At 45.5% G+C, this 12393-nt stretch overlaps 1 protein-coding gene and 1 long non-coding RNA gene across 7 annotated transcripts in view; one reads left to right on the forward strand and one right to left on the reverse strand.

Moving 5' to 3' along the window:
• UNC13B (unc-13 homolog B) overlaps positions 1-1438 on the reverse strand; it is a 233571-nt gene extending 232133 nt beyond the window's left edge. The window contains exon 1 of one of the 4 annotated variants that reach the window (XM_063650170.1): positions 1060-1438. In XM_063650170.1, the coding sequence (XP_063506240.1) occupies positions 1060-1081 (22 nt within the window). In that variant the 5' untranslated portion in view covers positions 1082-1438. The remainder of the gene's footprint in view (positions 1-1059) is intronic. The other 3 variants (XM_054500700.2, XM_054500696.2, XM_054500701.2) reach the window with 3 other exon arrangements.
• Positions 1061-12058, forward strand: LOC129043756 (uncharacterized). 3 transcript variants are annotated; one of them, XR_008504514.2, is made up of 3 exons: positions 1061-1279; positions 6764-7272; positions 11720-12058. It is a non-coding gene; the product is annotated as an uncharacterized LOC129043756 (long non-coding RNA). The 3 variants fall into 3 exon arrangements; XR_008504515.2 differs by lacking the exon at positions 1061-1279 and adding an exon at positions 1528-1739 and having other exon boundaries at positions 11720-12056; XR_010123410.1 differs by lacking the exon at positions 1061-1279 and adding an exon at positions 3671-3800 and having other exon boundaries at positions 11720-12056.
• Positions 12059-12393: the final 335 nt, after the last annotated feature.

Below are 12393 nucleotides of genomic sequence, written 5' to 3' on the forward strand. Positions count from 1 at the left end.
CGTTATAGGAGAAATCACAAACAACAACAATGCTTCTAATCTGTAGAGCCAAAAGAAATATGAACTCTATCCAGTAAAAGATATCAGGAAAAGGCTCCAGTGAAGGCTCTAGTTGATAAATGCTCTCTCAGTCATAATCAAGACACATATGACAGGCTGTAACCTGAATTTCCCGAGATCAAATTCAATGGCTAATCCAAACCCTGTGTTTTCCTGATCAGATAATCTCTCTGAAGTCACAGTACTTGCATTCATTCAAAACCAGCATTAAGCTTCTACTACGTCAGACACCAGGAATACAAAAACTAATAAGAAACAGTCTCTACCCACATAGAGCTTAGTTCGCGTACCATGCCTCATCTTAAACCCCAAAGCTCTTGCTTTAAGATATCTTCTTAGATGGGTCAAATGTCCTCAGGGGAAAAGCAATAATGGCCCTTCACCTTGAGTTACTGTGAGGCAAGCTAAAATAAAAATAAAAAGAAAAATAAATCATACCTCTTATCCTCAAAAGCAGTCACCACATCCTCCCAAGTGGAACAGAAGAATAATCTTAGCCTATGCTACACGTTAGTGTTCAGGGAAGTGGCAAGGGACAAGACAAGCAATAGAAGGGATGTGACAGCTGTACCACTAACGCATTCAAAGTGTGATAAAAAGAACCTGCTACTAAGCATACTGTAGTGTTACGGTGCGAGGAGGAGGAGGAAAATGAGAGGCTGCCCACCATGCACAGGCACCAACCATCCGCGGTCTTCTAACTCGTCCACTCTCACTAGAGAACCCCAGTCACTGTTTAATAGGATCTGAGCCTGCCGTCCAACAACGTTGTCACATGGCTACCAGAATGGAGAGCTAATCGTCCCTTGCAGGAGCTTGGGGGAAAAGAAGAAAGAGTGGAAAGAACTCAAGTGTTTATAAGTGACTGCCTAAATAATCGTCCCCCAAAGCACGGACGGGATGTAAAGTTTGGGTGAGACGGTCACCGGACGTCCACTGGAAGGGTGCGGGGACCTCTACGCCGACACCCCGCCTCCCCGCCTCAGTCCGCGCACTCACCGCGCACGCAGAGCAGTGACATGGCCGAGGCTCGGGCAAGCCTCTGCCGCGCCCCAGCCGCGCCGGGCCGCTCCCTCTTTCCTCTCAGCAGGTGCCGCGACTGCTCTCGTTACCGGCCCCACGGGTCTGGCAGCTCCTCATGGTCCCGGTCGCAGGTAGCGTCCCGCCGCTGCCTCGGACCCGCCCCAAATCTCACCGTCCGAGCGAACTCCGGGTAGCGGTGAGTACCGGCCGGCAGGCTGGGGACTGGGCGCGGCACAGCGACGCCATCGCTGGGAGGTAGGAGCTGCCGGGACTCCCTCCCGTCATTCCACCCGGGATCCGCGCGAGCGCCTGGGCGGAGCTAACCCTGGCGCCCCGCCCCCCAGCCAATTAACTCACGCCCAGTCCACCGGCCCCGCCCCCTCCACGAGCACGTAGGAGGCGGGGTCCCCTTCCTCCTTTCTTTCTTGCGCTCCTGAAGGAAGCTCCGCCCACTAATCAGGCTTACTGCAGGGAGCAAGGGGCTGACCCTCACCTGTGTGACGCGAGAATGGAAGCCCTCTGTTCCTCCTGCATGAGCAGGGCTTCCACCCAAGAACAGATTATTTTCAAGGACTTCCACTGGACTTTCTTAGAGTCTAGCGGTCATAGCTGACAGCCTGTAATTTTAAGTTAACGGAGTCGCACCGCACAGCAAAGTAAGTTTTAATTAGCAACTAGAGCAAAAGACAAAACTGAGTGTGCATAAAGTATGTCTGGAGACCTCAGTTCTTATCTAGACCGTTTTTCATGCTCATCATTGTATCTCCAATGTCTGGAATAGTGCCTAGTGTATGGTAATCAGTCCGTAAATATTTACTGAATGAAGGATGGTAACCACGGAGGGATTGTGAGTGGAGATACCTCTGATCTTTGACAAATCTCCTATCGGTGCTTGGTACCAACATGAGCTAACTCCATGGCTCAAACCAACAAGACAATTTGCTAAGGTCTGGGAGCACCCCCTCCAGAGAATCCCTGATCTCCCAAAATTTGGTCGAGATCTAAAGTTCATTTTGTTGTACAACTCCCTTTATTATTATTATTATTATTATTATTATTATTATTATTATTTTGGAGTTTTACTTGCTTCCAACAAGGAAGGCAAGTTTTCCTGCTTCCATGACGAGGGAAGGCAGGTAACTCCTTTATGGAGTTTGAGCTCACTTGCAACAGGGAAGATGAGGGGTTTTTTTCCTGGGATGGTAGACAGCCGTTTTCAGCCTGAGACGCACCCCTAGGTAAGTAGCTGAATAGGGATTTTTGTCTTGGCTAAAGTTAACAACCAGCTGGTCTTAATTTCTGCTTACCATTAGAGTGCTCAGTGATCGTATTGTTGGGGTTTTTTTTAATTTTGTTTGTCTTTTTCCCATTGACCAACTCTACTTCACTTGGTCAAATCCAAGTGAGAATTCCGAATTATGGGTAACAAGGCCTATCTAATTTGACTAAAATTCCTCACAGCTGCAAAAGAAAAAACAAACAGAAAACAAAAAACCATGTATTTGGTTTCTGTGTTTGCTTCCTGGTCTTAAAAATTAAACTGTTCTTAGGCCGGGCACGGTGGGTCACGCCTGTAATCCTAGCACTTTGGGAGGCCGAGGCGGGTGGATCACGAGGTCAGGAGTTCAAGGCCAGCCTGGCCAACATAGTGAAACCCTGTCTCTACTGAAAATACGGAAAAAGTTAGCCGGGCATGGTGGCGGGTGCCTGTAATCCCAGCTACTCGGGAGGCTGAGGCAGGAGAATCGCTTGAACCAGGAGGCGGAGGTTGCAGTGAGTGGAGATCGCGCCACTGCACTCCAGCCTGAGCGACAGTGTGAGACTGTCTCAAATTAAAAAAAAAAAAAAAATTAAATTGTTATTTTGTTTACTTTTCTTCCACCCTATACCTCCTTCACCCTTTGCCATCTGCATTACCAAAAAATCGAGAAAAGGCTTCTAATGACTTCAACCTCTTTAAAGAATTTAGGCTGGGCACGGTGGCTCACGCCTGTAATCCCAGCACTTTGGGAGGCCTAGGTGGGTGGATCACGAGGTCAGGAGTTCGAGACTCAGCCTCGCCAACATGATGAAACCCTGTCTCAACTAAAGATACAAAAAAAGTTAGCCAGGCATGGTGACACGTGCCTGTAATCCCAGCTACTCAGGAGGCTGAGGCAGGAGAATTGCTTGAACCTGGGAGGCAGAGGTTGCAGTGAGCTGAGATGGTGCCATTGCACTCCAGCCTGGGTGACAGGGCGAGACTCTATCTCAAAAAAAAAATTTAGAACAAAGGTGCCACTCACCCCCTTTTGGGGTGTTCTCTTGTCTTTGTGGGATTTCAAGAGTCATGGGCAGATTCTTCTTAGGTCTAAAGCTCTGTTTTCCTGTATTGCATGACCTGACCTCTTTGGCTTTGGGTGCCAGAGATGACCTTGAACTGTGAGAGGATTTGACCTTGGTGTGTATAATGTTGGACAAGAGCTACAAAGTTACGGGCGGCTGAGCACAGTTTATAGGAAGTGGTTTGGGCTATTTCCTTTTTTTTTTTTTTTTTTTATTTTCTCTCCTAGGAAGTTGTTGTTTAAGAATCCTAATTCTACGCCAGGTGCGGTGGTTCACGCCTGTAATCCCAGCACTTTGGGAGGCTGAGGCAGGCAGACCACTTGACTCCACAAGTTCAAGATTAGCCGGGCGTGGTGGTGTGCACCTGTAATCCCAGCTATTCGAAGGCTGAGGTAGGGCAATTGCTTGAACCAGGGAGGTGGAGGTTGCACTGTGCCGAGATCGTGCCACTGCACTCCAGCCTGGGTGACAGAGCGAGACTCCATCTCAAAAAAAAAAAAAAATCCTAATTCTAGTTTGGAGATCCATTCTGAAGGATCCTTTGTATTGCTTTTTCTCCCAACGTTAATCTCAATTCCGTTTGTCTGTGTGAATTTGCATGAGGAACTGAACTGTTGCTTTCATAGGTATACCAGAGACTAAGTTTTCTCAGCTCCAAAAAGAAAGGGCATTTGCCCCTCCCAACTGAAAGGTGCCCCTGAGTGACTGGGGACCTTGTGGGAGTGTCTGAAAGGTTGACCCCGAACGATGTGCAGCAGTCCTGCAGGGAAATCCCCAACAAAAACTAATTTAGGCCAGGTGCGGTAACACACACATAATCCTAGCATTTCAGGAGGCCGAGGCAGGCAGATCACTTGAGGTCATGAGTTCAAGACCAAGGCTGACAAACATAGGAAAACCCCATCTCTACTAATAATACAAAAATTAGCCAGGTGTAGTGGTGCGTGCCTGTAACCCCAGTTGCTTAGGAGACTGAGACGTAAGAATTGCCCGAACCCAGGAAGTGGAGGTTGCAGTGAACCAAGATTATGCCACTGCACTCCAGCCTGGGCAACAGAGTAAGACCCTGTCTCAAAAAAAAAAAAAAAAAAAAAATTTAATTTAAAAACTGGCTCGTCCAGGAAACACATTGAAGGGCTGATCACCCAGTGTTTTGAGCCCTCTCAGAAGTCATAAACCTCTGGAGAGAGAAACTGAGACATGTAAGAGGGTGGAAACAATTCAGTGGTGGCACGTTGTGGAGTCCTGCCCACAAGCAGCACATGATAATCCACCACACAAAACCTCTAAGCCACAGCTCAGTTTCTCCTTTTAAGGAAAAAAGAAGTGGAAAACAAATAATCTAAGAATGAGAAGAAAACAAGAAGAATGACCCTCTTTTGAGCACTCTGTAGGTTTTATGGCACCTCTACTGCCAAAGTTTATGTAAAATGGAAAAAATATGGTCTTTGTGCACGTTTACATTAAGGAAAAAGAGCCCTAAGGTCGACCTACTAATTAGAGAGTTCCTAAGACCTCTTTTCTCTATTCTTTTCTGCTTGCTCTAAATCTGCCATTATTTTTTGTTAAGATAAAAACCACAGATTAGATCCAACAAGTTCTTTTTGCAAACTGGTAAATTTGAATTTATCTCATGGCTAAAAGTTCTGAAGTAAAAGCTATAGGATGTGTGTGTGTGTGTGTGTGTGCGCGTGTGTGTGTGTGTATTTAAAAGGCTTTTATAATTTCTATAATTTTATCTTTAATTGGCCATTAAATCTGTTTCAATTTCCATCTAGCACACCAGACTTTTTCTCTCCACACTTTATAATGTAAATTTTGCTATTTGGCGTTCACCTGAGTTGTTTTCTTTAATATGCAAATTTAAGGCTGTTTAGCTGACAACTGCCTAGGGTTGTGAAACAGGTTATCAAGAATCTGAAAGTAGAGGGGAGGGAGGAGGGGAAAAAAAGAATCTGAAAGCCTAAGAAAAAAAAAAAGTTTTTTATGAATCTATAAGAGGTACCTCTAGGCCAGGTGCAGTGGTTCACGCCTGTAATCTCAACACTCTGGGAGGCCGAGGTGGGCAGATCACCTAAGGTCAGGAGTTCGAGACCAGCCTGGCCAACATGGTGAAACCTGTCTCTACTAAAAATTCAAAAATAGCCAGGTATGGTGGCACATGCCTGTAGTCCCAGCTACTCAGGAGGCTGAAGCAGGAGTATCACTTGAACCCAGTGGGTAGAGGTTGCAGTGAGCTGAGATCATGCCATTGCACTCCAGCCTGGGTGACAAGAGAAAAACTCTGTCTCAAAAAAAAAAAAAAAAAAAAAAAAGATGTACCTCTATCAGCATGCCTAATGTATCTATGTATTTATGTGTTGTGTACACAATGTTTCACTACTGAAAATATATAAAAGAGCTCTAATTAATTGGCTTAAGAAAATAAAAGTGCTTAAATCAAACACTTATTCAGGAAAAAATAAAATAGTCAAATGCTTTTTCAAGTTTACATAACTCAAGTAAAATCTTTACTATGTTGATGAAAAGAGTCAAACTCTGTAAAATATTTGAAGAGATTTATTCTGAGCCAAATATGAGTAACCATGGCCCATGACACAGCCCTCAGGAGGTCTTGAGAACATGAGCCCCAGGTGGTTGGGGTGCAGCTTGGTTTTATACATTTTTGGGAGGCATGAGACATCAAATACATTTAAGAAATACATTGGTTTGGTCCAGAAAGATGGAACAACTCAAAGGAGGGCTTCCAGGCTATAGGTAAATTTAAACATTTTCTGGTTGAAAATTGGTTGAGTTTGTCTAAAGACCAAGGATCATAGAAAGGAAATGTTTAGGTTAAGACAAAACACTGTGGAGACCAAGGTTCTTTTGAAGTCTTATAGTGGCTGCCCTTAGAGACAATAGATGACAAATATTTCCAGTTCAGATCTTCAAAGGGTGCTAGACTTTTAGTTAATCTCTTTAGGATTGGGAGGGCCTGAAAGAAAAAGATCTAGCTATGTTAATAGAGATTCTTTACATATGCACATTTTCCCCCACAAAGGGCAGCTTTGCAGGGCCATTTCAATAGATGGCAAAGAAACATGATTTAAGGTAAAATATTTTGTTTTGCTTCCTTGTCTCATAATGTTATGCCACAGTCAGGTTGGAAAGTAAGTCACAATATATAGGGTTAAGTAAAAACCATCTGATAATTTATTATTTGTAGGGCATGACTCCCCAGACCCCTTACATAGGAATTTGAGCAAGATATAAAATCAGAATTTAGTCTTCACTAAGCTAGGTTTAAAATTATTGTTACATTAATGTTAGAAATGTCTTAGGAATTGCCAGCATACATTTTTGTTTATGTCAGGTCTCTGAGCCCAAGCCTGCACCTATACATCCAGATGACCTGAGGCAGCTGAAGAACCACGAAAGAAGTGAAAATGGCCAGTTCCTGCCTTAACTGATGACATTAGCTTGTGAAATTCCTTCTCCTGGACAATGAGTCTCAAAAGCTCCCCCACTGAGCACCTTGTGACCCCCACCCCTGCCCACAAGAGGACAACCCCCTTTGACTGTAATTTTCCACTACCAACCCAAATCCTATAAAATTGCCCCAACCCTAACTCACTTTGCTAATTCTCTTTTCCAACTCAGCCCGCCTGCCCCCACGTAATTAAAAAGTTTTATTGCTCACACAAAGCCTGTTTGGTGATCTCTTCACATGGACGCACTTGACATTTGGTGCCGAAGACCCGGGACAGGGAGACTCCTTCGGAAGAGAGGTCCCCTGTCCTCGCCATCACTCCATGAGGAGATCCACCTAAGACCTCGGGTCCTCAGACCAGCCCAAGGAATACCTTACCAACTTCAAATCGGGTAAGCGGTCTTTTCACTGTCTTCTCTAGCCTCTCTTGCTACCCTTCAATCTCCCTGTCCTTCCAATTCCAGTTCTTTTTCCTCTCTAGTAGAGACAAAGGAGACACATTTTATCCATGGACCCAAAACACCGGCACTGGTCATGGACTTGGGAAAACAGACTTCCCTTCGTGTTTGATTGTTGTGGGGACGCCTGCCCTGATCATTCACCCACATTCCATTGGTGTCTGCTCACTGTGGGGACGCCTGCCTTGGTCATTCACCCACATTCCCTTGGTGGCGAGTCAATTGCAGGGACGCCTGCTTTGGCTGCTCACCCATATTGCAGTCCAGGGCTGCTCACCACCCCCCCTACTTCTCCATGTCTCTACCTTTCTATGGGCAACATTCCACCCTCCATTCCCCCTTCTCCCTTAGCCTGTGTTCTCAAGAACTTAAAACCTCTTCAACTCACACCTGACCTAAAAACCTAAATGCCTTATTTTCTTCTGCAATACCACTTTGCCCCAATACAAACTCAACAATTGTTCTAAACAGCCAGAAAACAGCACTTTCGATTTCTCCATCCTACAAGATCTAGATAGTTTTTGTTGTAAAATTAGGCAAATGGTCTGAGGTGCCTGACGTCCAGGCATTCTTTTACACATCGGTCCCTCCCTAGTCCCTGCTTCCAATGCGATTCGTCCCAAATCTTTCTTTCTCTCCTGTCTGTTCCTTCAGTCTCCACCCCAAGCTAAGTCCTTTAAATCCTCCTTTTCTACGGACCCATCTGACTTCTCCCCTCCTCTCCCCTCCTCCCAGGCGGCTCCTCGCCAGGCCGAGCCAGGTCCCAATTCTTCCTCAGCCTCTGCTCCCTGACCCTGTAATCCTTCTGTCACCTCCCCTCCTGACGCCCAGTCCAGCTCACAGTTTTGTTCCGCGACTAGCCCTCCCCCACCTGCCCAACAATTTCCTCTTAGAGGTGCTCCTTTTTCTTAGCTGACCTCTCCCAAATCAGTTAGCATTTAGGCTCCTTTTCATCAGCTATAAAAACCCAGCCCAGTTCATGGCCCGTTTGGCAAGATCCCTTAGACGCTTTACTGCCCTAGACCCAGAGGGTCCAGAAGGCCGTCTTATTCTCAATATGCATTTTATTACCCCATCCACTCCCGACATTAGAAAAAGCTCCAAAAATTATATTCCGGCCCTCAAACCCCACAACAGAACTTAATTAACCTCGCCTTCAAGGTGTACAATAATAGAAAAGAGTTGCAATTACTTGCCTCCACTGCGAGAGAAACCCCAGCCACATCTCCAGCACACAAGAACTTCAAAATGCCTAAACCGCAGAGGCCAGGCCTTACTATAGGACCTCCTCCCTCAGGATCTTGCTTCAAGTGTCGGAAATCTGGCCACTGGGCCAAGGAATGCCCGCAGCCCGGTATTCCTCCTAAGCCGTGTCTCATCTGTGTGAGACCCCATTGGAAATTGGACTGTCCAACTTGCCTGGCAGCCACTCCCACAGCCCCTGGAACTCTGGCCCAAGGCTCTCTGACTGACTCCTTCCCAGATCTTCTCAGCTTAGTGGCTGAAGACTGAAACTGCCCGATAGGCTCATAAGCCTCCTGGACCATCACAGACACTTTGGGTAACTCTTACAGTGGAGGATAAATCTGTCCCCTTCTTAATCAATACAGAGGCTACCCACTCCACATTACCTTCTTTTCAAGGGGTTGTTTCCCTTGCCTCCATAACTGTTGCGGGTATTGACGGCCAGGCTTCTAAACCTCTTAAAACTCCCCAACTCTTGTGCCAACTTGGACAATATTCTTTCATGCACTCTTTAGTTATCCCCACCTGCCCAGCTCCTTTATTAGGTTGAGACTTTTAACTAAATTATCTGCTTCCCTGACTATTCCTAGGCTACAGCCATACCTCATTGCTGCCCTTTTCCCCAGTTCAAAGCCTCTTTTGCTTTCACTTGGACTGACCCTAACACCCATCAGACTCAGCAACTTACCTGGGCTGTACTGCACAAGGCTTCATGGACAGCCCCCATTACTTCAGTCAAGCCATTTCTCATGATATACTTTCTTTCCATCCATCTGCTTCTCACCTTATTGAATATTTTTACAACCTTCTACGTTATAGCCCCTCCTACAAATCTTCCCAACAGGACATTCTCTTGCCCTTCCAACATCTGTTCTCAAAAGGACGTCGCACATTCCCCTCCAAAGCCCAAATTTCTTCCTCATCCATTACCTGTCTTGACATAATTCTTCATAAAAACACATGTGTTCTCCCTGCTGATCGTGCCCAACTAATCTCCCAAACCCCAATCCCTTCTACAAAGCAACAACTCCTTTCCTTCCTAGGCATGGTTAGGTACTTTAGCCTTTGGATACCTGATTTTACCATCCTGACTAAACCATTATATAAACTCACAAAAGAAAACCTAGCTGACCCCATAGATCCTAAATCCTTTCCCCACTCCTCTTTCCATTCCTTAAAAACAGCCCTAGAAGCTGCTCCCACACTAGCTCTCCCTAACTCATCCCAACCCTTTTTCATTACACACAGCCGAAGTGCAGCGCTGTGTGGTTGGAATTCTTTTTTTTTTTTTTTTTTGAGACAGAGTCTCACTGTCTCCCAGGGTAGAGTGCAATGGCACAATCTTGGCTCACTGCAAGCTCTGCCCCCCGGGTTCACGCCATTCTCCTGCCTCAGCCTCCCAAGTAGCTGGGACTACAGGCGCCCGCCACCACACCCAGCTCATTTTTTTTTTTTTTTTGTATTTTTAGTAGAGACGAGGTTTCACCATGTTCGCCAGGATGGTCTCGATCTCCTGACCTCATGATTCGCCTGCCTCGGCCTCCCAAAGTACTGGGATTAGAGGCGTGAGCCACCGCGCCCGGCCGTGGTTGGAATTCTTACACAAGGACCGGCACCGCGCCCTGTAGCTCCTCTATCACTCCCAACTATTCTTCTTCTGAAAACCTGCTCTACCAGATTTCATAATTTTTATTTTACTCTGTGGAAAATTCATTCTTCCTGCCTCACAAGCCCAGTCTATTCTCTCTTCCTTTCGTGACCATTTCCATGTAGGATATAAGCTTCTGGCTCACCTCCTGCAGCCCCTCATTTCCTTCCCATCATGGAAGTCCATCCTTAAAACCATCACTTCTCAATGCTCTGCCTGCCATGCCACCAACCCTAAGGTTTTCTCAGGCCTCCTCCTTTTCCTACGCATCAGGCTCGTGGATTTACTCCAACACAAGATTGGCAGATTGACTTTACTTATATGACCTGTGTCCGTTGGACACCCAGCCTGATCTCTCCTCTTCCTCCTAGAAGTTGCAAGTACTCTCCCCTACTTCCTTTAAACACACTTGCATTTCTGAAGAACAGTAATAACCCTTATGAGCCTAATACATCCCTTCATTCTATTAGGTTTATTCATCCTTACCCTACTTTTTGCAACAGGGCTTTATGCAGTCACCCCCACTACTTGGGCTGTACCCCAAAAACTTGTCATCCCTACTATCTTCTATCTAGTCATACTCCTATTCACCATTCTCAACTACTCATAAATGCCCTGCTCTTGTTTACACTATTTCTCCAAGCCATCACAGCTGATATCTCCTGGTGCTATACCCAAACCACCACTCTTGACTCCCTCTTGGAGTTGTTAGATGATCTTTGCTGGCAGGGCACCCTCCAATACTTTCACCCTGATGAAGTTCTATTCTTTACTTTTATACTCACTCTTATTCTCATTCCCATTCTTATGCCACCCTCTACCTCTCCCCAGCTATCTCCACCACACTATCAATCTCACTGTCTCTCTCCTAGCCATTTCTAATCCTTCTTTAACAAACAATTGCTGGCTTTGCATTTCTCTTTCCTCCAAAACCACTGAGGCCTTGACTTACTCACTTCTGAAAAAGGAGGACTCTTCATATTTCTAAATGAAGAATGTTGTTTTTACCTAAATCAATCTGGCCTAGTATATGACAACATAAAAAAAAAAAAAAACCCTCAAGGATAGAGCCCAAAACTCACCAACCAAGCAAATAATCACATTGAACCCCCTTGGGCACTCTCTAATTGGATGTCCTGGGTCCTCCCAATTGTTAGTCCTTTAATACCTGTTTTTCTCCTTCTCTTATTTGTACCTTGTGTCTTCTGTTTAATTTCTCAATTCATACCAAACCGCATCCAGGCCATCACCAATCATTCTATATGACAAATGCTGATTCTAACAACCCCATAATATCACCCCTTACCCCAAAATCTTTCTTCAGTTTAATTTCTCCCACTCTAGGTTCCTACACCGCCCATAATCCCGCTCGAAGCAGCCCTGAGAAACATTGCCCATTTTCCCTCCATACCACCCCCAAAAATTTTCACCACCCTAACACTTCACCACTGTTTCGTTTTGTTTTGTTTTACTTATTAATATAAAAAGACAGGAATGTCAGGTCTCTGAGCCCAAGCCTGCACCTGTACATCCAGATGGACTGAGGAAACTGCAGAACCACAAAAGAAGTGAAAATGGCCAGTTCCTGACTTAACTGATGACATTACCTTGTGAAATTCCTTCTCCTGGACAATGAGTCTCAGAAGTTCCCCACTGAGCACCTGTGACCCCCACCCCTACCCGCAAGAGAACAACCCCCTTTGAGTGTAATTTTCCACTACCTACCCAAATCCTATAAAACTGCCCCACCCCTAACTCCCTTTGCTGACTCTTTTTCTGACTCAGCCCACCTGTACCTAGGTGATTAAAAAGCTTTTTTGCTCACACAAAGCCTGTCTGGTGATCTCTTCACACTGACACACTTGACAGTTTGCATTTATTAATCAAGGAATTTCAGACTTATCCCTGCCAAATACTGTAAGGTGTCAAAATTTGGCATAGGGGTTACAAAACTATAAACCTAGCCCAAAATGGAATAATCTTTGCTTCTGTGGCAAGGCACGGTGGCTCATTCCTGTAATCACAGCACTTGGGGAGGCTGAGGTAGGTGGATCACCTGAGGTCAGGAGTTTGAGACTGGCCTGGCCAATATAGCAAAACTCCATCTCTACTCAAAATACAAAAATTAGCCAGGCTTGGTAGCAGGTGCCTGTAATCCCAGC

The sequence above is a fragment of the Pongo pygmaeus genome, chromosome 13 (assembly GCF_028885625.2).
Source record: "Pongo pygmaeus isolate AG05252 chromosome 13, NHGRI_mPonPyg2-v2.0_pri, whole genome shotgun sequence".
In the NCBI taxonomy this organism is placed as follows: Eukaryota; Metazoa; Chordata; class Mammalia; order Primates; family Hominidae; genus Pongo; species Pongo pygmaeus.